A 26,713-nucleotide genomic window follows, 5' to 3' on the forward strand; every position below is an offset into this window, starting at 1 on the left:
CCAAATCAAATCAATAAATCAATAAATTAATGACGATAAACCTAGTTTTTATACATAGATTATATTTTCCAAATGCATATAATTGGAAAAAATTCATGTGATGCTGTCATGCCATCAAAAAAGACCCAAATGTCATTTCCAGGGATGCCAATAGGAGTCTTCTGCTATCATAGCAGCAGTAGTAGCAGCTAAAAGTAGAGGTTTGGAGCAAAGGGATCGGGGTGGCTGGTGGGTTACAGGAATGCTTTAATGTTGGAAGCACAGAGGAAAGAGTAGAATTAAAAACAAAGACACAGCCCCCATGTTTTTTGAGAGGCAGGACCCTTTTGCTTTTATGTTTCTGTCACTTGCTCCAGGACCCTTCAGAAAGCCCTCTAACCACCTAAATAAATATTCACATGGCTGCTCAGCGTCTCATTAATAAACCAAGATTTGGTGGTAAAATATTCCAGAGTAACATATGATTTGCATCTCACCCTTGTTTAACTTTAAATCTCAAGCAATTAATAAATTAGACTCGAGAGGTTTTTAAGAAGTAACATCTTACACGCACCACAAATTGCATTATTTTTATGTGTAAATAATGATGAAAGGAGAGATTGTTCCTTTGATGTGGATAAACTGCGCTGTGGAATACGCAGAGAACATTCTTGAGTTTGGCCGCAGCCAAAACAAATAGACTAGTTCATGAAACAAAGCAGCAGCGTTCTTAGCAACAGCGTTACTTTTTCTTTTCTTCCCCATTGCTCTTTTCCCATCTTATATTCTTGCCATTCCTTGGGGCAGATTCATTCCAAGTTCAAAAGCGATGCTAGCCTGCATTTCCTCATCCAGGCAACCGGGTCCTTCTCAAGTTCTTCGCGGTGAACTTGTCTTCCTAGCAAGCTCAGACCAGATCACAGTTGGACTTGCTGGTTCTCCTGCAGTGAATCATTTTTGTCAGTAGTATTTCATTGTTGCTTAAAAGGCCAACTATTTCAAGTGTTAGCAGTATTTGGAATATTGGTTAGGAATATCGGTATTCCTCAGAGAGATATATTTACTTACTTTTCTATCTTCCAAGCTGGCTTATCTAGTTTCCTTTTATTTTATTTTATTTTTTATTTTCTATTTATTTTTTTGGCTGTGTTGCGTCTTCATTGCTGCGCGTGGGCTTTCTCTAGTTGGGGCGAGTGGGGGCTGCTCTTCGCTGCAGTGCACGGGCTTCTCATTGCGGTGGCCTCTCCTGTTGCGGAGCACGGGCTCTAGGCGGGCAGGCTCAGTAGTTGTGGCTGGCAGGCTCTAGAGCGCAGGCTCAGTAGTTGTGGCCCACGGGCTTAGTTGCTCCGTGGTACGTGGGATCTTCCCGGACCAGGGCTCGAACACTGCATTGGCAGGCGGACTCCCAACCACTGAGCCACCAGGGAAGTCCCTCCTTTTATTTTTAAATCGTGTCTGCAGATCCTTGTTTACAGAGTCTGAGTCTGGCCTGATTTCTTCTTTGGTATATACTCAATAAACAGCACCTTGTTTTAAGTTCACGTCTCCCAGGGGAAAAGGATGCAGAAACAGTTTGGACTCCTGTTAGAATGTGGAGCAAGTTCAGGATGAACCTCACAAGATGGTTCGTGTTCTACATCTGACCAGGCACGTCTTCTTCCTTGAACACAACGTGTAGCTAAGATGAACTATGAGGTAGTTGTGCTGAACTGCAGAGGCCAGAGGTGTACACTTGACCTGCAGTCCCTCCCAGCCTAGAGAGCGGGTCTTCCGCCACGTGAGCAAATTTGCTGCGGCCCTGTCTCAGCCTTGCTGACAAGTCCACCTTCCCTTCTTGGCCTGGTGCTTTTTCGTTAACACTGATCCTGAGCGCTGGTCACTTCAAATTACAGTCTTGTCTATCAGATCCTGAGTCACCTTTTCTCTAGCTGAGTTTTTATTCCGATTTCTTTTCTTCTGATAGCAGTTTTCCACTCAAGCTCACCATCTTCCTGTTCTCCTCCATCCTCCCTTTATTCTTAACAAAGTTTGATGAGCAGAGTATTAAATATAGTGGATTCCTGTGAAACTTGCGTTTTATATCAGCTAAAATCGCAGTCCCACTATACCTCATGGATCAATAGTATCTTAAAGTTGAAAAGACTCTTAGAGAACTGGCTCCCCCACCTCCCATGCTCATCCCATCTCACAGATAAAAATCCTGAGCCCACCTGAGGGGACGTGCACGGTCCTTTTCACGTAGCTGTTGGCAGCTTCAAGCCTCGAACCCAAGGCTCCCACGTCTTTGGTCTTGCCCTTGTGCTCCATGTATTCAAACACACATGAGAATGGAAATAAAGTAAAATGTATTTTACTTTAAAATATATGTGAGCCGTCGAAATGGACGAAGCCTCTTCCTCACGACCTGATGCGGTTCCTGGGACTCAAGCAGAACTTCCCTTTGGCTTTTAGACTGGGGCTCGGCGAAGGCATTGCTTGTCTGGACGGTTGGAGAAACGTTTCCTTCTGTCGTTGGCTTTGTTGCTTGCTGTGACTTTTTACAATTATCACTAGTTGTCCTTGGAATCAACATGTTTAAGGCCAATTTAGAATAGAGGTCGTGATTTGAAAAGCAACTTTCTAAAAGCACGTTACCTAACTTAAAGAGCGTTTCGAAGGAGGGAAACGGTGAATCACGGTCTCTCACAGCCTCATAGACGTGGAGCTTCGGCAGACACCCCACGATTGGTTTGTGCGAAGACCGAAGAATTCGTTTTCCAAGAGGAAACCGATCATTTTGAGAATCCGTGTCGTTCACATGGCTTTATTTGTATGAGTCCAGTGATCAGTGAACGAAGTCAGTACAGCAGCCTTCTTTATTTCTGGAAGGACGCTAACAGTGGACTGAAAATGGCAGGCTCTGGGGTCCCTTGGAGTAATTTTTTCAACCTTTGCCGAACTGTGAAGTGTTACCCGAAACCCCATCTTTTTGTTCCCACTGTTTCATTTTTCTGAGGCTCAAAGCATCCTCTTAGGTGTGCTTGCCTGTGTTGCGTTTCAGAGACGTGCAGGGCTTAATAACGTGGGTTCTGGAGCCAAGACTGCCCGGGTTCAAATCCTGCTCTTACCGTTCAGGAACCGTGGGACCTCAAACACGTTACTCTCCGGGCTCTCTGGGCCCCAGTTGCCTCATTTCACAAAATGGAAGTTACGAAAGATGAGCAGGAATTGCTGTGAGAATTAAATGATTACTGCTCGAACAGCGTTTAGGACAGTGCTTCCATTTACTAAGTCCTGCGTATGTGTAACTGTTCAATCCTGAGTTCAAAGACCCGATCCAGTGAGAGTGGAGGGGTGCTCGGATGCAGCCCCGCTGAATCCCCGCTCTCGAGCCCGGCCCCTCGAGCCGCTGTCTGCGCTCCGCGCCCGCGCGCTTCCTCTCGCTTTACAGGCTGACTTGGGTCCCGGCCCCTCACGGAAACCGCTCCTTGTGTTGCTGGCGGCGCCCTCGTTGCTCAGCCCTCGGACCCCTGCCCTCACTCTGCGGCCCCTGCAGCACCCGACGCTCGGCCCTGTGTGTCCCTCTTGCCCTCGAATCCCGTCCATCCTCGGGAACTCTTCCACCCTCTTCTGGTTCGGCCGGGTGACGCACGCGGCCTCCGCCCCCGCTGCCGCCTGGACGTGGAGCGTCCTGTCCCTACCCCACGACCCCGGTCTCACTGCATTCCAGACCTTTCTGGAAGTGCCCTGGTCCTCCACACACAGCTCGGCGTAGCCTGCAGGAACCTGAAACTCATCGCGTCCAGACAGCGAGGCGTGCCCGGGCCCCTTCCAGGCGCTCCCGGACGCGGTAGCGGCCCCGACCTCCTTCCCGCTCACCTCCTTCCCGCTCGTCGCTCGTCGCCGCAGGCGGCCTGTCGCCCGGCCTCGCGTCCCCTTGGCTCGGCCCTTCCCCTCGCGCGGGGGGCGCCCTCTGTGTCCTGACGCTGAGCGGCGTCGCCCGCAGGCTCGCCCTCCCGCCGCTTCTCCCGCGCACCCAGCGCCGGCTTTCCCCCCCACCCCGGGTCCCGGGCTCCCCCAGGCTTGCGAGGCTCCCGACCCACTGCCTCGGCAAGCTCGTGCCTCCGCCCCGCGGGCACCCCAGCCTCGCTCCTCCGCTACCCCTGCGACCTGACGCCTCTGCCCCGAGGAGTACTGCGCTGGCCACGGCCGCCTCCCAGGACTGCCTTCCGCTCCACCCTTTCGGCCCCCTTGTGGGCTCGGACTCTCTCCCGGCCGTGGGCACACGGGCGTGGTGACGGCCGTCACCTCTGCGCTGGGCGCTCGGCTCCAGCAGGACGAGGGCCACTCACCACAGCCCCGGGCCCAGTCTGGTGCCGAGACCTCGTGGTCGTGCAGCGCTCGTGTGTCGGCCCGCCGGATGGTCACTGGCGGATAAAGGCCTAGTGTCCACTCGAGTGTGGCGTGTATGAATCGGGAAAGACAGAGTGCCTCTCAGAAAGCACTTTCCTTTCTTCAGAAACAACTTTTTAAAGTGTCATCGGGGTATAGGTGACTTACAGCGCTGTGCTGGTTTTAGGTGTACGGCACAGTGATTCAGTTCTACAGGTACAAATTGGTTTTTCAGATTCTTTTCCCGTACAGGTCATTACAGAATACTGAGCAGAGTCCCCTGTGCTGTGCAGCAGGTCCTCGTTGATCATCTATGTCATACACAGTAGTGTGTATATATTAGTCCCAGACTCCTAATTTATCCCTCCCCACCCCTGACGCTTCCCTCCTTTGGGGACCGTAAGTCTGTTTTCAGAATCTGTGAGTCTGTTCCTGTTTTGTAAATAAGTTATATCAATGTTTTAAATTTATGGCAACACTCATGCAGAGAAAGCAAGCGATTTAATTTCCGAAGCATCCCTGAACCCTTATATTCTCCACCACGCGTCTGGGGCACGTCCTCAGACCCACCCTCACACCCCCGCCCAGCCCCTCCTCTTTCCTGTTTTCTGTACACCTCTCTGGGGCAAATCATTCATAGCATCTCTCTGAATTTTTCATGCAGCGACACTTGACAAAATTTTAGGGCTGAAAAAACAATCATACTTACAGTTTTACCCCAAGAGAAGAACATTTTCTGGTCTGTCCTCTTTCAGTCATCAACCCCTAGACCATCTAGAAGTTCTGAAAAGCTGGACTTCCTTTCCCTTCTCCTTAGGAGATTTATCCCACTTTTGTTTCAGCATGTTCAGGCTGGGTTGTTTCATGACATTTGTTAATGTTTTATCAATAAACATAAAGAAATATGTGCCCCCCCAAAAGTTCAGCTAAATCCTCCCAAGAATGAAATCAATAGAATTTAATACAAATACATGTTTAACTGCTAATGAAATAGACATTAAATTTAAGGGGTCCGTGAAAAGAGGCTGTCTTCCTAATGGGATGAGTTGAAGGAGGTGCTTTGCGAAAACTTAATCATTGATTATATTCTAGAGAAAAATAGTAAATATTTGATCGAAATTAAAATGGTAAATGCAACTTCCAGTTAAGAAAGAGCAAAATATCGCCTTAACATTCCAGGACATCCACTTAGTCAAGTATTGAGAGTTGAGATAGATACATTTTACATTAATAGAGAAAAGTTGTCAGAAAAAAATACCTGCAGGCAAAAAAGTTGTATCGTTCCCTTTAGTTTTTAGACTGAGATTGCTTCAGATGCTTCTGAGGTCTGCCTGCCAAGTGCCCATCAGTGGGCAAGACAGAGCAATCAGCTTCTCTCCTTGTATTTCCCGTATTTCCTCCTGGCCAAGAAGCCAGGGGCCCTTGGAAACATTTTCACCTTCAGCCACCCATGCCTCATCGGGCACAAATTCTCTAGCTACTAGTTTTCCAAGAAGTGGTGTGCAGGAAGATTAAAACTTGAAAGCCGAGAGAGTCTGGAAAAAGAGATTTGACCCAAAAAAAAGTTTTCAAAGCAGTGCTTTGTGTTTATCATATGGCATCTATAAAGTACAGCTCCTCCGCTGGGGGATACTGCACGAGAATATGTACTTCCAAATGGCTGCCTTTAGGTTAAGCCCTGGAGCCAGGAGGAAGAGCCAGGATTCAAAGGCCAGAGACGAAAAAGCGCTAATCAAAAGAATGGATAAAAATTATGTACAGTGACCATAGTATGGCATTTCTGAAAATCATCAGATCAGTTTCAAAACCTTATTTTTGTTCTATTCCTAGTGTCTTTTTGGAGTTTTTCTCTGTCTTCTGGGACTAACCTGCCTTCCTATCTGTGAGATCATTACAGTTTAGAGAGAGAGAGTGAGCTGTGTGCTGCCCATCTGGCCACTTGCCTGAGGTACACGACGTCCTTTCAAAGGCTATTTCTGGGGAAGGTTTAAAATTCATAGTAAAGACTTTTTAGTGTGGTGTAGTCGGAAGTCCTACAATAATACGTATTTATTTAGCTGAGCAAATTACATTTCCCAACAGGAGCCCAGTCATAAAGGTTAGCATTTTTCTCGGAATTAAATGAAATGGAACATGTAAATACAAATGTCATTGCAACCGAGAATGTCTTCAGGCTTGAATTATGTGCACCATTGTTTAGGGACTGGCTTCTGTCGGTGTAAATGCCATTTGTAACTGAAAAGTTACGGCAATATTAATCATCTCTAGAATCCAGACCTGGGATTGCAGCATGACTCCCAGGGTGCCATCTGCCGTAACTCTCTTGCCCCATCCGGTTCCCAGCAAGGCCCTCAGAATCACATCATCCCCTGAAATGCCCGTTTGTGGCCTCGTATTCTCGAATTGTTTTTCTCCTCATAGTGTCATGATCCCGACTCTTCACTCCCACCCTTAGCCCCCAAATTTTGAATCGATTACACACACCACCAAGGCTATTGTAGGAAGATGTCTCCCTTGCATCCCAAACGGAAACGTGTTTCCCAACAGAAACATTGTAATAAATGGTGGATACTGGGTCTCACGATGGTGCAATATAATATTTCATACACATACGGGTTCAATAAGCTTTTTCAGGTTCAGCTCTTCCCCCAGATACGAACTTTGACGTGACCCTGAGTACCCTCCTCCCACCCGCCACCTGGCCCACTTTCCCCTCTCGGCCTCTTATACCCGCTGGAGAGCAGGGCTGTGCTGTTCTCTTCTTTCTCCCCGGGCGTTACTTTCTGGTTCTTTGCTTGATTCCCAGCGTCCAGTTCAGTATATGGCAAATAGTGAGCACGCGTTCAATGTATGTTGAAGGGAGAAATGAAGTTGGCATTACATCTACCAGCTCATAAAAGCACGCTCTTAAAAACGATCGACTTCCGCCCACTTGTTTTCCGTGTTAGCCGTGGGAGTGGGGATGGCGCTGGGCCTTGTGACCGAGGTCACATTGCTGGCGATGGGGTGGAGGCTGTTGGTCGTGGAGCCGTGGCTCCACACTCCTCTTAACGTGTCCTCTACGGTCGCACTCACTGGCTCTTCTTTTCTCTTCGGGAGCCCTGAGTATAAATTCTGCACCAATGCTCTACGATTTTTTTTCTCTATTTTTTTCCCTCAGTAAACTCACCGCGGATCGCTCTGCAGAAGAATCACAGCTTTGACCCTAGTTTCCCCGGAGTTGACACCCCAGTGGGGATGAGCTCTCAGAATCCAGAGCTCAGGGTGTTTTCTCCCCACTCGCACCGCGCGTGGCCCCGGTTATACTCGGCTCCTCGGCTGCCTTGTCCCTTCCTTGACTCCTGCGCAGTCTGCTGTTCCGGCGCCGCACATTCACCCTTTGCTTTCTACCCGGTTTACGCCTGTTGCCTCTCTCTCCCGACTCTTCCTGAGTCTCCCTGCTCCGTGCCGTCCAGCTCTTCTTCCGTGTGTCCCTAGAGCAGATAAATCAGCCCCATGTCTAAACAGACCGAATCATGTCCCTCCCCTACTCAGAAGCTTCCAGAGGGGACGATTTTTATTGCCTAAATATACCCACTGTTTCCATGTATATAGATCTTTAATGATGTTGTCTCTTTCACCAGGTCAGAATATGGGATTGCTTAATTTAACAAAACGGAGGCGAAGTTAAGGTTTTCGGAGGAGAGGGAAGAGAGGAGCTCAGAGCATATGCCTAAGGACACAGGTGGCCGATTAGTGTAGGGTTCGGGGAGGGAGACGGCCAGGGCTGCGCACTCACGCTCTGAGCCCAGAGGGGAAGGGAGAAGAGTCAACCGACAGAAGCATATTCCGTTAGGTAGCGTTCATCTTCACACCGGGGGCCAGTAATTGCCAAGTCAGTGGTGAGAATTTGGACGCTGCATAGACCTTCCCCCCAAACACGAATATTGTAAAATACGTGGTTTGTTGGCTCTTGTACACTTTGATTAGCTGGGTTATCACAACCCAGAGAAAATTAGATGTGACGAACAGAGTTACCTAAAGAGGTCACATATCTACACTGTGGGGAGGGAAATGAAAATATATATTTTTATATCTATATATATGTACATACGTATGCATGTGAACGTGTGGGACACAGAGAGACGTGGGCGGGGGCTGGGAGGGGGTGTTAGAGCTGAGTTGGAACTGTCTGGTCCCTGCTCTAATTTTCACTTTTGAAAACTGCAGTTCAAAGGGACATATTGTCTTGGGAAAAATCACATCCTTTCTGGAGAGGAGAAGATAGAAGATGATTTTATGTAACTTAGGTGAAGATTACATTCAAGGTTTGAAGAACTGATATTCAGACTCCTTTACACGTGTGGCTGGGAAGCTCGTGTGCGCACGTGAAGAGTGGCCAGAATTAGAGAGAAGAGGCAGTTTGCGTGTCATGCCCTTCAGCTCCTTGGAGGGGAACCTACGGCAGAAGGAGAGTAAACTGGCTTGGCCTGCAGGAACTCATAGCTCTCAGAGGATTCGAGGGATGGAAATGGACTGTATTCATGGAATATTTGCATTCTGCCGTCACCTGGACCTGTTTTGTTAGGAACCAACGTGCAGCACGACAATTTGGCGTGGCTCTTAAAATAACTTCTAAATTGTTCTTTACACAGTATAGGTTTTCCTTAAATGGCTATATTTAGGTTTTCTTATGTTTTTGTTTCTAAAGTTAATATAATTTGTATCCTTTGCAGATTTGGACTTGAGGTTCCCCAAAATAAAAACAGCAATTTCAGAAGGCTATGTAATAATTTCAATTATATCAGCAGGTTCTAATTGTCTGCATGCCTGGTAACACCCTAGACCACTACTATCTGCTAGAAAAGCCATCCTCTACTCCCACCTTACATTATGCGTTTCCGTAAGCGACCAGAATACTCGGGAGCCATATGTCATCTACCTACCTTACTATAAAGTTCAGAAACCAGAAAAAACACAGGAAAAGTGAGAATGATTGACGTATGGAGGTTGCAGGGGGGTTTGTGTTGTCAGTGTACTAGGCTGCGAATGCTTCGAACGTGTTTCCCATGTGTTTGTTTTTTTTATTTTTTTTTCAAGATTTTTATTTTTACTTTTTTTGGCTGCATTGGGTCTTTGTTGCTATACGCGGGCTTTCTCTGGTTGTGGTGAGCAGGGGCTATTCTTCGTTGCAGCGTGCGGGCTTCTCATTGCGGTGGCTTCTCTTATTGCGGAGCACGGGCTGTAGGTGCAAGGGCTTCAGTAGTTGCGGCACACAAGCTCAGTAGTTGTGGCTCGCGGGCTCTAGAGCTCAGGCTCAGTAGTTGTGGCGCACGGGCTGAGTTGCTCCACGGCATGTGGGATCTTCCTGGACCAGGGCTCGAACCCGTGTCCCCTGCATTGGTAGGCAGATTCTTATCCACTGCACCACCAGGAAAGTCCCTTCCCATGTGTTTTGTGCCTTGAGTCTGCCTTTCCTAGTTTTTATGCCCAGTTTTCACCTCGTTCCTGAGCCAGCATTAGCCGGTTCAGCCTGGCACAGGTGATTTTTGGCATAAACGAAGTTTCATTCCAGTTCCATGGTGCACAGCCCTGAGTCCCATCTAGTCCTTGCTTCTGAGTGTCACCCGTGCACCCGCCTACGCAGAGGACAGCCTCACTCACATCTTCTCATCAAAAGTGGAAGGTAGAGCAGGGCCCACACAGCTCTAGCCCAGCTTACTTTCTAGTACTATTTTGGTCACTATTTACATTTGCTGGGGAGAAAGCAGAAGGCTTTTTTTGTTGCTCAAAACCCTTCTGAAGCCCCATGGCACAGCAGAAATTATATGTTGGTCTGGGCTTTGCTGGTCAGATGGACGAGGGCGGTCACTGCACATGGAGGATGGGGCTGCGTGTAACCCTGCCCGGCTTCGTGTCAGTGCCGCAAGCATTTTAATACGCCGTTTTCCAAAGTCTTCGGAACTATTCCTGCGTGGCGTCTAAGCAATGTTAGACATCGTTTTCTCCAGACTGCTTGCCACCTGACATATAAATACAGAATAGTCTCCTCGGAGACCCAGAAGAAGTGGGTAAAGAGGTGTTTATTTTTTGTCCTATTATTCATCTTCTGTGTGTCTTATCCGTGAGTTATAGGAAAAGTCATCAGAGTTACCCCGTGAGGGCAAGACCCATCCATCCCTCAGCCCAATTGCCCTCCCTTGCAGCATCTCGGCAATTGTTCTGTTGAGGACAGCGGGCTTTTGATACAAATCCGTTGCATGAGCACAGGGTGAAAGTGAGACTTCTATTCCACGTGCCGCTCTCTGCAGAATGGGGGGCGGGGGAGGGAAGGTGACCCCCGCATCCAGCTGGCGGAGAGCAGCACACAAGGGGGCAAGGGGAAGGCAAACGTGGAGGGGTGTTCCCAGAGGAGCGTAACCTGGAAGAACTAGCGTGGGGAGGCCAGGAGCACCCCACATCCACGCCCGTCTCAGCCATCATCAGGGGTGCTGGGGTGCGGGGGCCCCCCAGGACCACCCCGCTGACTCAGGTCCCTGTTCAAAGATAAACAGGAAGTCGAAGTGCCTTGATAACAAATCATGTTCGCTGATGTTCTGGAGTCCCTTGAACGTGTCTTGCCTTGGATGAGATTGAATTAGGAACAAATTGAATGTGTTGAGAATGATCCCAGAGGATGAAGACCACGTGTGCCACTTAAAGTGGCCGTAGGACTGGAGGGACCTGGAAACTCAAGGCCCCTTTCTGAGTTTTCACCGAGGGGTGGAAGAGCTGCGTGCATGAAGCAAGATTAAAAGAACAGTGGGAGACAGAGGGATAGAGGCTTTATGATTACACTCTGAGCGCGCTGCTCTCGGGCGCGTGGGGAGAAGACGGGAGAAAGACGCTGGGCTCAGAGAGGTGTATGTGGGTGCGGGGAGTATGGAAATTTTATTTTCCTCTTTATGCTTTTCTGTTTTTCTTCACCTGGCATGTGTTATTTTACAGTCAGAAGTAAAACATAAAAACAAGTAAAACATCAATTTTTAAAATAGATGTTAGGCGCTGGAACAGAGATTGATCTACCAGCGGGAGACTGAGAGGCCTTAGCTGTTCTGAAGTTGGGCCAACAAGCCATGCTAGCAGTGAATCAATGAGGGAGTAGAATTTTAAAAAATTTATTTAAAAAGTCAGATTTCCTAGGCCACATCTTGCAATGCACTAAAATGAGTTTTACCAATTTTGACGAGAAACCACGCTTATCTTAAGCTGTAGGTAGGTGTTTGGTTTGTGGCAATTCATTTCAAAAAAACCTGTGCTAGCCTTATGGTTTTAGTTACAGGCATAATTCATCAGTAAAAGCAACCCTTTGATGAAGTTAAGGCTGAACAAATATATTTTGGCTTCATTCTACCAAGAAACAGCTTTGGTTTTTGCTTAAAAATATTTTTTGGACGATTTGCATCCCTGCATTAAGTGCTGGGTCTTTTGATTCAAGCTGGTTCTTCTATAGCTCATGAAGTCTCGCACATTATTGTCTTTTACTCAAGTTAGTTTGAAAGGTGTTAAAACGTTATTAAGGGCTTTTCTTTGTATTTATCACGTGCTACTCCTAGTGATTAGAAGGATAACACTTACACTCCTGGAAACAGTTACTGTTAATTCAGTAACTCACAAAAAGTTTTAATCCTTCATGTTCTCTTTTTTACATTTTTTTTTTTATTGAAGTATAGTTGATTTACAATGCTGTGTTAGTTTCAGGTGTATAGCTAAGTGATTCACTTATACATATATACATGTATCTATTCTTCTGCAGATTCTTTTCCCTTATAGGCCATTACAAGATAATGAATATAGTTCCCTGTGCTATACCATAGGTCCTTATTGTTTATCTATTTCAAGTTTAGTAGTGTGTATCTGCTAATCCCAAACTCCTAACTTATCCCTGCCCCCCCCTTTCCCCTTTGGTAACCATAAGTTTGTTTTCTGTGTCTGGATGGGTCTATTTATGTTTTGTAGATAAGTTCATATGTATCATTTTTTTTAGACTCCACATATAAGTGATGTCATATGGTATTTGTCTTTCTCTGTCTGACTTCACTTAGTATGATATTCTCTAGGTCCATCCATGTTGCTGCAAACGGCATTATTTCATTCCTTTCTATGCTGAGTAGTATTCCATTCTTCTTTGTCCATTCATCTATCCATGGGCACATAGATTGCTTCCATATCTTGGCTACTGTAAATAATGTTTCAGTGAACACTGGAGTGCATATCTTTTTGAGTTACTCTTTCGTTTCATTCAGATACATACCCAGAAGTGGAATTACTGAATTGTATGGTAGTTCTAGTTTTAATTTTTTGAGGAATCTTTATACTTTTTTCCAGAAGGGCTGCACCAATTTATATTCCCATCAACAGCACATGGGGGGGTCCCTTTTCGCTACATCCTCGCCAACATTTGTTATTTTTTGTCTTTTTGATAATCGCCATTCTGACAGGTGTGAGGTGACATCTCATTGTGGTTTTGATTTGCATTTCCGTATTGATCAGTGATGTTGAGCATCTTTTCATGTGTGTTGGCCACCTGTATGTCTTCTTTGGAGGAATGGCTGTTCAGGTCTTCTGTCCATTCTTTAATCGGGTTGTTTGAGTTTTTTAATGTCAAATTGTATAAGTTCTTTATATCTTTTGGATATTAACCTCTTATTGGTTATATGATTTGCAAATGTCTTCTCCCATTCATTCTATTGATGGTTGCCTTTTCATTTTATTGATGGTTTCCTTTCTCGTGCCAAAGCTTTTTAGTTTGAGGTAGTCCCATTTGTTTATTTTTGGAGACAGGTCCAAAAAAATATTGCTAAGACCAATACCAAAGAGCTTACTGCCTATGTTTTCTTCTAGGAGGTTTACGGTTTCAGGTCTTACATTTGAGAATGTCTTTAATCTATTTTGAGTTTATTTTTGTGTGTGGTGGGAGGCAGTGGTCTGGTTTCATTCTTGTGCATGTCGCTGTCCAGTTTTCCCAGCACCATTTGTTGAAGAGACTATTTTTCCTGCGTCGTATATTCTTGCCTCCTTATCATAGATTAATTGACCATATATGGGTGGGTTTATTTCCTCTTATTTACCTTGGCAAATGCTGTTTCTTTAGCAGACAGTTTTCCCCCTTCCCCACCTCTGCCTGTCAGAGTTGTTGCTGTTATTCAAGGTTTTTCCCAAATGCCACTTCCTACCGGAAGACTTTCCTAATCACCTTGTGCTTTTCCCCCAGGTCATTTAATTGTATATGGGTTTTTTTTTTAAGTTTTATTATAAAAGTTTGCAAACATACCCAAAAGTAGAGAGTTTAGTAGTGTGAACTCCAATGTATCCATCATGCAGCTTCAACAATTATCAAGATTGGGCCATATTTGTTTTACACTTTCTCCTTCTTTTCTTGGCGAAAATATTTTAAAGCAAATTCCAGACATCCCGTCATTTTATCCTACATATTTCAGAATGCCTCTCGGAAAATGTGGACACTCTGTCACTCAGCCATGGTGCCAGCGTCACACCTAAGAAAATTAACGATTATCTTTTAGTATCATCTAATACCTGCTTCATAATTAGATATCCCCAATTCTCCTCAGAAGTGCCATTTTAAGTTGATTCGTCTGAATCAAGATCCAGACAGGACCCGCACGTTATGTTTGGTCGTTACGTATCCTGTGTCTTTTTCAGTCTAAAGCGCACCCTCCCGGCTTTCTGTTCCATGCTGGTGACTTCCTGCAGAAGCCCGGTCAGCTGGCCTGTAGAAAGTCCCACCTTCTGCACTCATCTGTCGTGGAACTTCTTCCTGTGTCCTTCCCTTTTCCTTTTGTTCTCTCAACTGGACACTTAAGACACTTACAGAACTCGCCTGCTTTTTGTCCTTATCACATACCTTCTAAGATAGTGCGATCGCCTTAAAAGGTGAGACCATGGCTTATTCCACATTTTGCTTCCTACATGATGTCTAACACATTGTATGTATTTTAAAAAATATCATTCAGTTGAATTATCTAGAAAGAGTTTTGCTTCCTCTTGCACAAATGTGAGCTGGAGGTGTAGTCAATGCCAAGGTATTTATATTAGGAATTAAGCTGCCAGAGAAATCTCAATAATGTAAGTCGCTGTTTCCTAATTTGCACTGAAAGAATTAGAGCCTAAAGTCAAGGGGCACATTTTTATATCCGAAGATGCTAAACACTTAAGTGACATCTCTAAGCCCCTTACACTGTCTCCAGATCCATATAAAAGTGACCTCAGAAACCAGCTGTGTTGTGCATTCAGCATGAAACTAGGTCACTAATCATTTTTCTGATCAGAGAATTGAATTTTGCTTAGTAGTTCGGAAATCAAACTGACAGAATGACTGTAAAAACGCCATCATGTGTATGCTTTGTTGCCGATAACTAACTGCAGTCCAAGCCTCGAGAACCAAAAGGAAGTGGAAGACACTTCAGAAGGCTGCACGATAAACGTTTCTGACAGTGTGTCAGCTGAACATTAAGCAGGGTCTTTGCAAACCCTCTCGTTCTAAGTGGTTTAAACGGAAGGTTTTAAACTTCCTCCTTCATAAGTATTGGCCCCACATAGTGCAGTATCCTAAGGGTGAAAAAGAAAAAGAGAAGAAAAAACACTTTACCTGGCATACATATAATTTCCATCCCCTCTCTGAATGGGAGTACCAGAAAGGCTCGCCTAAGAATCTCTACGTTCACGTCTTAGGAATCTTCTCCATCGTGTGTAGGAATGTGCCAGTGTGATATTGGAATGGGCTCCTTCCTAACCTGACAGGACTGTGTACACACAGTTACAGGAAAACCAGCGAGTACATATAATAGCAGTGATACTCTCCTAATGCGGTTTTCCAGATTGGCTCATAATGAGAATACTCTTGGTCCTTACATGGATGAAATGAGGTGTAGAACTGGGTAGCAGGAGAGGAGTGGAGGCGGGGTAGAGTTTCAGAGAGAAAATATGTAAAACAAGGGAATTTTCTTGCCATGTATATTAGTTTCCTAGGGCTGCCATAACAAAGTAACACAAACTGGGGGGCTTCAGACAGAAAGCTGTTGTCTGACAGTTCTGGAGGGAGGCTAGAAGTCTGAGCTCAAGCAGGGCCGGGCTCCCTCTGAAGGCTCCTGCCTTGCCTCTGTTCCCTTCCCGGGTCCTCCGCGATCTTTGGGGCTCCTTAGCTTGTAGGTGGCTCACTCTCCAGTCCCTACGTCCATTGTCACGTGGCCCAGCTCTTCCTGGGTGTTTCTCCCCTTCTCATAAGAACACCTGTCAGATTGCATGCAGGGCCCACCTGCTCCAGTATGACTTCATCTTAACTAATTACATCTGCAGCAGCCTGTGTCCAAACAAGGTCACATTTTGAGGTTCTGTGGGTTAGGACTTAAACATATCTTTTGGCAGGGATGTAATTCAACCCATAATTTCTTTTTTGACGTCATACTGTAAGAGGCAAACCATTGGCATCATTGTTACAGTTGAATGTGTGACTTAGGAACTTTTTCTTCCTGTTTTCCTACATTTTAATGGATCGCGTTAAAGTCTAAACATAGTACAACCGAACCGAGTCATTCCAGGTCACTGGAGGCTTCTGAAGGGAGGTAGCAGGGCGTACAGGGAGAAGAAGAGTGTTGCAGGCGAGGCGGGGAGAAGCGCCAAGGCCCCGGGCGGTGCGGGGCTGGGCCCCCCGGTGGGTGGCGGGCGCGGTCACCGCGCGTGGGGTGACGCCCCGCGGACTGTGCGCGTTAAACCGGGGCGCGGGGAGGCGGCTGCGCCGCCGACCAGAGGGCAGCCGGGCAAGCTGCTGGGGTGCCCTGAGCTGCGTCTTGAGCTCGGTGGGTTTGGCGTGACGCTGCTGACAGCCGGTGAGAAGCGCGCGGGTGAGAAGCAGGTGGAGGGAGGACTCGTGAGGTGATGGGAGCGCGGCTGAGCTTGGGGATCGGCGGCAGGAAGGCCCCAGTGGACCCGCCGTTACTGGGCAGGTGTCCGCGCACGGTCGCTCCGCCCCCGAGCTGTGTCTTCCTCGGCCCCGTGTTCTCATGTTCAAGGCCCTGCCGTCATGTTGCTTCTGAACGTGTGTCGCCGAGGAACTTATTTTTCTCTCTTCTTGTCCATATGTTTTTTTTCTACCGTGTTCCCCGCCTTGGTGGGTGGCGGCTGCTCGCCACCGATGCTGGGGTCCTGCTTTAACCCTCCTCTCTCGTACCCGCGCCGGCGCGCTCTTACCAAGCCCCGAGGTTCTGGCTCTGGCTCTTCTCCCATCCCCGCGTGCCCCCCGCCCCCCGCCCCAGGCCCAGCCCTTCTCCCCAGCTCGTATCCAAGCCAGCCCCACACCCCTCGTGGTATCGAGGTGGCCTCGTGATGGTCCCCCGGCTCTGACAGGGGCAACTCCTAAGGCAGATGGTCCTGCACAAGACAGTCTGGAAAATTGTGCTTTTTAAATTTCTTTTGATTTTTTTAGGGTTTCCGCAACATCTCTCACTGACCTGAAACTTGCCGTTCTGCCTCATTCTGTATTCCTAACCCTCGGCAAAATCCCTGTGCCCAGCCTTGGCACAGACAGTCGTGAGGCTTCGAGCACAGTTTTCTCCCACGCTGACACGCAGCGCGGAGGCACGCTCTCTCCCCGGCTGGTCCCGTGGACGCGCACGTGTGTCTGGCCGAGGCTCTGAAAGCACTTCCGCTTGCCACGCTGTCACCTGGATGTTCTTCCTGATCCGTCCAGCTGGTCACCCTGGGCCCTTTGGTGGTTCCCTTTACTGCAGGACAGAATGCATAGTCCCCGAGGCCCCCGAGGCCCGTCTCGGGAGCCCAGGCTGCCTCTGCCAGTTGGTTCCAGGCCCACCGTCCGCATGCCAGGCCCCGTGTGCCACCAGCAGCCTGCCCCCGTGTGGCCACGCCTTGCTCTCTGCAGTGAATCTGTGCGGACGCCTTCCCTGCGCCTCCCGCGGCCACAGCTCACCGCCCCGCTCGCCTTCCTCCCCACGTCCCGCCTTCCTCCATGCTTGCCAAGACCTCTTTGGTGCTGTTTACATGATGTAACTATTCCTTTATAAATCTGCCGTATACACAGGAGCCAGTGCTTTCGCAGGGTAACGTTTGACACGGGGCCTGGTATACGTTCAGATCATAGACATACTTTTATTAATGTATGAAATGGATTGTCTAAAGAAGACTGTTTAGAGAGGAAAATGGAGCGACGAGAACCTGGTTCGGGAAAGATCCACAATTTAAAGGGCAGAACAGGAGGATGAGCAAAGCGCTGGAGGAGGAGGAGGGTCGCCAGGGCCTCGTGGCCTCGGAGCAGCCCTGGAAGGGGGGGCTCTCGCAGCGCTCAGGGCAGCAGAAAGGTCGAGGCAGGCAGAGATGCGAGAAAGGCCATCGCGTTGGCAAGGAAAGCTTCACTGCGGACCCTGCAGAGAGCAAGTTTAATAAGGTGTGGAGACCAAAGTCAGGCTCCAGGTGAGGAAAATGGTAGCTGATGGGCGAGAATCTGGGTCACGGAGTAAAATGCTTGAGAAATGTGGCCGTCATGGGAAAAAGGAGCATCAGGACTGAAGGGGCCTGAAGAGTGTCTCCCCAGAGCCGACGTCGTTCCCCCGAACAACGTGCGCAAGGGGACCAGTTTCCAGCGGGCAGCGGGGAGAGACGAGACGCCGAGAGAGGCTGGGCAGAAAGGGAGGGGTCAGCAGTGTGGCCGGGCCTTGCAGGGCACGTGGTCCTGTCCAGAACGGCCACTGGGTCCACGATTCACTAAACAATACAAACATTTAACCTAGTTAAAATTTTATTGACGTTATTTTTATTGTCATTCGTGGTGGATTTTGGATTTTCCATTTATTGTTGTTCTTCCTCACCATGAATCAGCAGGGTTACTCTTAAGCGGATGAGCAATCACTCTCAAGTACGTATGGACCCGACTGTTGGCGTCGTATGTGTTAGATGATATCTGTGTACAGTTTCGGTTGTATGAATTTGATCTTGTCAGTGTTGTTGTGAAGCTGGAGCTGTACTTGAGTGTGACCACCAGACACCTGGGTGACAACGTGTCGCGACTTTGCCAGTTGTCTGTTAGCGCTTCAGTAAATCTCCACATGGAAGGGTGATGCGCTACCACCAGCTTCTGAGATGTGCCGTGCCAGCTTCTGCTGGGCTGTCTGTCCTGTGATCACCGTTCAGTACTGATGTGCGAACATTCCAGGTTTCTGCTGCACTCTTGGGGCGTCTGGTCTTCTGCCCTGCCAGTCCTTCCACGGACATACACCCTCAACACGACCTATTTGGTCATCTGATTTTTCTTCCGCCTTCTCCACAGCGTACTCCAAAGTGTCATTTTCATCTTCCAAAGGCACAAGTGGAAGTTTAAACAGCACGCATGCACGCTGTACACAGGTGTACAGGTGTTACTTTCCGTTGTCATACACCCCCACGTTAGACCCAAAGAAGGTAACTTTCGCCACAGTGATTGTGAAAAGTGAAACAGGCATCCTCTTACAGCTGCGTTAGGTTGAGTAGTTGAATTGCAGTCATGGTTGCAATCTTGAGACCCGTCTGCACAGTGAAGGGTTAACGCTGAGCCTTCTTCCCTGTGCAAATGCAAGTGTGTTCTCACGTATGTATGCGTAAGTGTACTTTCTCCTGTTCACGGTTAAAGGGTCCATCAGAGGCACAGTGTAGCGTCACACAGCAGCTCACAGTCCATACGTGCGTGACCTGTGTCGGTGCCGCTTGAAGGTGTTGTCACTGAATAGTGTGCCTGGCACCTCACTAGCGAACAGTGTCACAAGCCGTGCAAATCACAATTCTTTCATTGTCTTGAGCACCTGAATCGTCCCCAGGAAATGGTCTTCTGCATCTGGTCCCTTTATACTCATCTGGAATTTCAATTCCATGCAATGACATTGGGTTGACTTGCCTCTTCCGTGAGTTCTTTCTGGCAGCATCGTCAGGACTCCTTCATCACGAATATCACGAGAGAGTTCTTCCATGGCTTTGCGTTTGCTTCCTCTCTGCGTGTCATTTTAACCTGTCGGGTTTCCTTATCTCCCCTTCAGCGTCCACCTTGTGCGGATGCTTTCTGGTCCCGTCTGAATGATCGTCATTTATCCAGATCCCAACTAGTCGTCCGTCAGGCACTGCAGAGCCCCACCTCTTCGTGGTGTCAGTGCCTTTTACTCCTCTTCCTGTTATAAAAGTGGGAACGGTAACAGAAACCAGCATCATGTAGTGCTGGCTTTTCTTTCTGTGAGTATACTATTGCTGCCATATTCCCCTGAGAACTTTCAGATAAAGGTGTTCCATTGCCAAGCAGCAGAAGAAGGGCTACTTCTGTTCTTTTGTAGCCATCTGACCAGTGATGACTGCTTTACTGGTAGGGGAACCTTACTAATGTCTGAGGGATTCCACACCCCATTTGGCTGGGCTGGGTCAGCAGGTAGCTGGGCAGCGGCTGAGGGCACGGCGGCCCACGCTGACTAGCAGGTACGTATGGGGGTCACACCCACTGAAACCCCTCCAGAGAGCAGCAGGTGCTTCTTGTGGCCCCCCAGGATGGTCCATCTACAGGACGCTGATTCAAGAGAACATCTCCCGTTAACCCCTGGCAATGGGGCAGCGGGGGGAGGGTTAATCAGATGCCTGGTGTCCCCTCACGGTGGCTGTCACACGCGACTGCCGTGTATCAGGAGAGCACGCCTGTCCTCGCTCCTCCAGAGCCAGTGCTCTGTCACTGCCCGTGTTACCTGGAGGCTGGGCCAGGCTCCTCCCTTCCAACTCCACCCTCCACCAGATGCCCGGTGACGTGTCAACACACCATGCGCCGCGAGATCCCAGCCCCGACTTGCCATCCTCTGCGCGTTTCTCTAGCTTTAGGTCTCCTCTTGGTGCACATACTTAATACGAACCCCGCGATTCTGTAAGAGCTGGACCCCAGCCCGTCTGCCTACCCCTGTGCCCGGCCACCGAGGCAGGGGGGGTTATCGTTGGCAGCTGCAGCCACAGCACAATGATTGGACCAATAAAACATGATAGTATCTTTAATACATTTATTCTATTAACCAAAGTATAAAGAAATGTAATGGGCTGTTTGAATCCAGTGGACGTTTTGATAGGCGCAAACACCAAGGACCTTTGGGCCTGGACCAACGTCTCAATGGCCGTTTTGGACAGGACTAAATGTCCGCTAGTTGTGACCAACCCCTTAGAACTTGAAAAGAGAAATGAGGGCACTGATGCATGCACTCCCTTGAGGAAACAAGAAGGGACACCCCTTTGGACAGTTGAGGGAGCAGACTGGGTAAAGCTCAGACATTTTTAGCTAGGGACACAGTAAGGAAAGGTAGTTATGTAATTTGAGGGGGGGGGAATGAAATCTGGAGAAGTTTTAGCAGGAACACCCCAACTGTTTCCAATGAAAAGCAGCTTGTTCTTTATATAAGTGGTTCATGTCACCAGTAACTACTATTACCATAGTCCCAACACTTTACTAAGCATTTCAGAGATCACTTTAAAAATATGGGCAGGAGTGTTACCCTTGTGAAGCTCATAGTCTAAGATGCAGGGGGGAAGTCAGATGAATTCACAATTCATAAATATGTTATCATATAGGGGACATACTGACTTAGTGAGAAATACAACTTCAGGTTCAACGGGGTAGAAATTCACGTCTGTTGGCAGGGGTTGGAATGATGCTGCAGGCGCAGGGGACTGCACGTGTGAACGATTAGACATGTAAGTAAGTAAAAATTTAAACCAGTGACTTACGGGCGCTCCGCATTCCCTGGGCTCACGCAGAGGAGGGGCGGCCTCTGTTCTGCGGAGACTGACTGCAGTGCAAATGCTTATCGCACAGGCTGAATGAGGAAATTCCTCTGAGATCCTGGAACATCGTAGCCGGGCTTCTTGAACTTGATCCTAGATTCCTACCACCCGAGATAAGAATGTGTTCGCAAGTGAAGCTGTCTGGAGGGACGCAGTAGGGCAAATGTGCTTTGAATTTCCTGAGTACAGATGCCCTGACCACTCCCAGAGGAGACGTGGGTGATGTCAGGACGGTCTCTGTGTGACTGGGGAACACTAACGAGGTGTGTTAGGACCTTCCAGCTTCCTTAGATCATCCAAGTTTTGGAATAACGTGATTTCTTTTCCTGGAACCTCTGTGAAGACTGGGAAACACTAACTTTTTAAAAAGTGCAGTTTTAAGGCTTTTCAAGGAAGGTTTTTAGGAAATTTTAAAGGCCTGAAAGTAGGTGAGAGGGAGAAGAAAAGAGAGGGAAAGCGAAAACTTTCGTATTCTTTGGTGAAAGTGCTACTCTTGTTTTTTATATTGGCTGCAATACTTTTGCCTTTTCTGTTGAATCAGTAGCCTAATAAATACTATAAAATCGCTCATATCAAAGTGCAATTTCTCGTTCCTGCGGTTTGTTGCAACAACTAAAAAGTTTTCACCGGAAAGGAATTTTGCCTCATGTGAAGAGTATCATAGGCATTAAAACCCCTTTTCTTCATACCAGTACCACGAGAGGCTGACTTACGAGGGTTAAAAAAAGAAAAGAAAAGGTACTTGCATGGAGCGTGAAAAAATTGAAAGCCTGAATGGAAGCCTTAGAGGAAAAAAATTATGCTATTGTGTTTTGAATATGGTAGTGGCCTCGGCAGTAACTGGTTCTAGTTGAGTAACTTCACCTCTAGAGCACAAACCTGTGCTCGGTGCTACAGAATCACTAATAAAACGATTTTACGGTTTGTTATGCGTTCTGGGTAGGTCTGAAGAAACCACTTTAAAAGAAATCTTGACCGGCATTTCAGCTGAAGAAGACTTGTTGCTTTTGTTAGTAGGTTTAGCCTACTTAAAAATAAAATAAAATGAGAAAAGGAGTCACTGGGGCCCGTGTAAACAGCCAGCAAGGCCCCCCAGTCAAAACGCCACGCTCTGCTCTTGTGTCACCTCCCCTAACCCCAGATTTGCGTCTCCTCATCCGGGGCACAGGGCTTGGGCTTTTTGCTGGATCCCAATTGCTTAAGATGTGATTTTTTTTAAAAAAGTAATGAGATTTTATTGTTTTATTTAATTTTCCCTTACCTTCCGGTTAGCAGTAGTAGAAAGAAAAGCATTTGCTGTTTCTGTGTCAATTTACCTGTCAAAGGAAGCCTACTGATCAGAAATATTGTCAGCACCATGTGTAATCTTGGGCATTGTTAAAAAGGCAGTTAAGGTTTAAATGAGAGTTCTGCTTCCTTCCCTTTCATAATTTGTGTCTCTTCTCTGTAGTCACAGGTCGGGTGTCATTTCGGTTTGATGGATAAACCAATCAGTGGAAGATAGTTTATAAGCAGGATTTTATTATCTGAACAGATATTTTATGACACAAACTTTTAAATCATATGACATGTTTTAAATGGAAAACAGACCATCACCATTTTTTTAAGAAATTTTAGAGTTTTACCATAAGTAAATTGTATCTCAATAAAAATATAAGTAAGCCTTCCCTTTCCTGTTATCTTCTCCTTAGGTCAAAATATGAACACCCCACTCCCTGCTTCCAAAGTATACATGGGGAAATCCTTACACATCCCGCCTATTCACTGAAGGACGAATGAATCATCTGTTTTTTCTGAAGTAAAACAGTAAATTCAAACCTCATGAAAGGAAGGATATGGTGACTTCATGTTTTTTAACTAGAAAAAGCTTTAAAAATTCTTTTTTTCTTTATTATGGAAACTTTCAAACATACGCAAAAGTAGGGAGAATAATATGCATAATCCCCATCTACCCACCACCCGGCTTCACCAGTTTTTAACAGTTTGCGGGACTGGCTCCTTCTTGGCAGTGTCTTTCGTACACTCTGCTTTCCTTCCTTGCTCATCTCCTTGGCTACGCGGAGGTGCCGCTGGTGAGGCCCCTCCTGTGTCTCACCCAGCAGAGGTTCGTCCCTTCCTTGATTCCTGACCACAGACTTAACGCAAAATCAACGGCTTTGAGAACCCCAGTTTTATACTTAAATAGGGCAAAACTTCATCCGCAATCTTTTTTGCTTACATCTGATTTAATCCAGTCCCTTCAAATAAAAGAACGCTGCACGATTCAAGGTCCCACTTCCGGGAGAACACGTTCCATGGGCCAGCACTCAGGGAAGGAGCCGTTTACGCTTCAGCCCTCATACAGATGGCTGGCCCAGAAGATGTACCGCCGACCTCGTGGTGACTTGTGACCAAGCCAGACACAAGCGTGAGCCACGACCTGGCAACACAGAATGAGGCAGGGTGCACGGAAGACACACCGAATCTCAAGTCAGTGAGAACCGGCCTGAAAACTCCTAAAAAGTGGAGGGCACAGTTCTGTAGAATGTGCGATTCAGGAGAAAGGTGACTTCTATGCTACTGATTCTGTTTCGATCTGCAAGTGGATTTTTCCACATTTCTCACAACTGAGGTTTTTGGTAAAGATGGGAAAGTGGGGAGTTTGAGATCATGCCGTCTGGTGAGACCCTGCAGTGCAGGTGTCGCGGGTTATGAGACAAGTCTGCGTGCTCGGCCGGCCAGATGGACGCCCACCCCCCCAGTCCCACCCTCAGATGAGGGGAGGACCTGGCTGAGAGTTTGGCCAAAGACAAGGTCAGAAATCTCTAGAAAAACTTGTGCTAAATCCTAAGTCTGAAAGCCTCTGTCATGCCTTGTACACTAGGGAGGCTCTGACTGTATCTTGTGTATCATTACAGCCCAGTCTTTCTCCTTTCCAATGAAGTTTTCCTTTATTAAATAACTTTTTAACCACTTATAATTCAAACGAACTTGCATTTCATGTGTCCATTATTAAAAGGCATGTATCTGCCATCATTTCATGTTTGTTTAAGGCCTATGAGAGATACTTCGGTGTTTTGTTTTGTTTTGTTTTGGCTGCCTTGGGTCTTCGTTGCTGCGCGCGGGCTTTCTCCAGTTGTGGTGAGCGGGTGCTACTCTTCGTTGCGGTGCGCGGGCTTCCCATGGCGGTGGCTTCTCTTGGGAAGCACGGGCTCTAGGCACGTGGGCTCAGTAGTTGTGACTCGCGGGCTCTAGAGCGCAGGCTCAGTAGTTGTGGCGCATGGGCTAAGTCGTTCCGCGGCATGTGGGATCTTCCAGGACCAGGGCTCGAACCCCCGTCCCCTGCATTGGCAGGCGGATTCTTAACCACCGCGCCACCAGCCCCGATACTTTGGTTTTTAGAAGTCCTTAATGCGTGGCTTTACGAGTTGAGCAGCTGGCCTCGAACCATGTTTATAAGTTTTATGGAAATAGCGTTGACTATAATACTCTTTCTCCAACGAACAGCAGAGCTCTGGGACCATCACAGGTGCCGCTCGGGGCACATTAGCTACCCTGGCTTCTCCTCGCCCTGGAGAGTCCATGAAACTGCCAAATCTTTTACACTTTAATGTGCTCTCACTACTTTCATATTTTAAATAAACAAATCAAATTATCCTATAACCGGCTCCCTTTTAAAGAGTGTGGCCTGCCCTCGTTGTTCTTGTAGAGCTGCTTATGTCATGTACGTTTTTCTTCTGGAAAATGTCATTCTTTGTTCACAGTCCCCACGAAGTTCTCTGAGAGCCAGCTGAGGGCGGTCAGGCCCAGCAAGCCCACTTGCATGGCATTTAAAGGCAGGTTTAACTGGGAGAAAAGAACCATCTTTCCGCAGTGATGCAAGTTCACACAGCAGAGCTGAGGCGGGGCCTACTTGTGCAGAATAAACAGCATAGCCGTTCAAGTTGGATTTTGTTTTAGATTTTTGACCCAGTGTTGGACATTCCATTCTTTAATGATCTTGGGCTTTTCTCAGGAATAAAGTAAAAGTTCTGTTTTGTGGGTGTGTCAAATGTCAAATTGGAAGGTTTTTGAATAAAGAAGCCACAACTTAAAAGAAAGGTCCTTCTTGTGCTCACTCAGTAGTTGTGGTTGTGTTCATACAGGCCTCTGGCAAACTGAGGATGAACATCTCATGACCTAATAACTTTTTAGAATATGAGACCAGGAACAGCTGTCCTTTTCCTTTAGTCTGATACATTTTCACTTTTTGGAAAGTGGGATATTACTCGGTTACTTTCCATTTTTTAAACTGATTTTTTTTTTGAGTTTTTTTGCTTGTTTTTTTTTTTTGCGGTACGCGGGCCTCTCACTGTCGTGGCCTCTCCCGTTGCGGAGCACAGGCTCCGGACGCGCAGGCTCAGCGGCCATGGCTCACGGGCCCAGCCGCTCCGCGGCATGTGGGATCTTCCCAGACCGGGGCACGAACCCGCGTCCCCTGCATCGGCAGGCGGACTCTCAACCACTGCGCCACCAGGGAAGCCCTATACTCTTATAAATAGAGGTTCTTAGCCTGGGGTCCATCCAGGGACAGGCTTCAGGCAACTGGACTCCCTGAAATCACAGGCAAAATAATAAGCACTGTTTTCCACGTGGGGAGTGACCACACGGCATTTGCCAGACGCTCCAGTGGAGCTAGAACTCCAGAAAAAGGTAAGAACCACGGTCTCTGTCTGCATGGAGAAAAGGCTGGAATTGCATTGAAAGAATTTTTAGTGGATACAAACCGAGACATCGTGTCTGAACTGCAGACTCTTCCCCCAGCTGCTGCCCAGCATCCCGGCTTGGATGTGGAACAGGCATCCCGCACTCGACGTACCGCAGGCTGAGCTCCGACCTTCTCCCCCACACCGGTCCCTCCCGTCCCGAACCTCCCCAACTGCGGTCTTCCACCTGCTCAAGCCAAAATCCCGGAGTCTCTTCTCTGTTTTTACTTTTCATGCTCTGCGTCCTTTCCGTGGAGCTGCGATCTCTGTCGTCAGATAGACTGGGAAGCTGCCGCTGCCTCGCCCCCGGCTGGTCCAGTTCTCCACCACCCCTTCCCGGTGTGTTTTCACGGCCTCGACCCTGTCTCTCTGCCTCTGCCCGTGTCCCTCTTCCATCTGTTTTTCACGGCAACCAAAGCAACCCTGCCCACAGCCCTCCAGGAGCCCCCGTCTACCTCGAATAAAGCCTGAAGTCCTCAAGTGCCCTCTGAGGTTCACGGGACCTGACGTGACTCGACCCCCGGTATGTGCAGGGGTCCCTGCCTGGAAGGTTCTTCCTGCACGTGTCTCTGTGACCTGCTCGCTCTTCTCCTTCAGGTTTGGCTCGGTTAGGTTGTCTTGGGCCAGCTGTTTAAGACTGCAGCACCCTCCTCACCGCGTTCCAGGATAGCCTCCTTCCCCGCAGTGTTTTCCCTCTGCACTTACCACTGACATATATTATGCTCACCGTTTGCTTATTGTCTGCCCCAGTACAGCAGAAGCTCCGTGAGAGCAGGGAATGTGTTTCGTCTGTTTTCTTTCACCGCTTTATTTGGAATACG

The 26,713-nt window shown here is 47.7% G+C and overlaps 1 protein-coding gene across 10 annotated transcripts in view; it reads left to right on the forward strand.

Annotated features, from left to right (window-relative positions):
- Positions 1-26,713, forward strand: part of CEP112 (centrosomal protein 112) — a 418,686-nt gene that overhangs the window by 348,255 nt on the left and 43,718 nt on the right. The window contains exon 24 of one of the 10 annotated variants that reach the window (XM_059998190.1): positions 22,860-22,886. The exons of the other annotated variants lie outside the window; for them this stretch is intronic. Coding sequence (XP_059854173.1) covers positions 22,860-22,871 — 12 coding nt within the window. The 3' untranslated portion in view covers positions 22,872-22,886. Of the gene's footprint in view, positions 1-22,859; positions 22,887-26,713 lie in introns of those variants that run through there. 10 annotated transcript variants of the gene reach the window in all.

Source organism: Delphinus delphis, chromosome 19 (assembly GCF_949987515.2).
Source record: "Delphinus delphis chromosome 19, mDelDel1.2, whole genome shotgun sequence".
In the NCBI taxonomy this organism is placed as follows: Eukaryota; Metazoa; Chordata; class Mammalia; order Artiodactyla; family Delphinidae; genus Delphinus; species Delphinus delphis.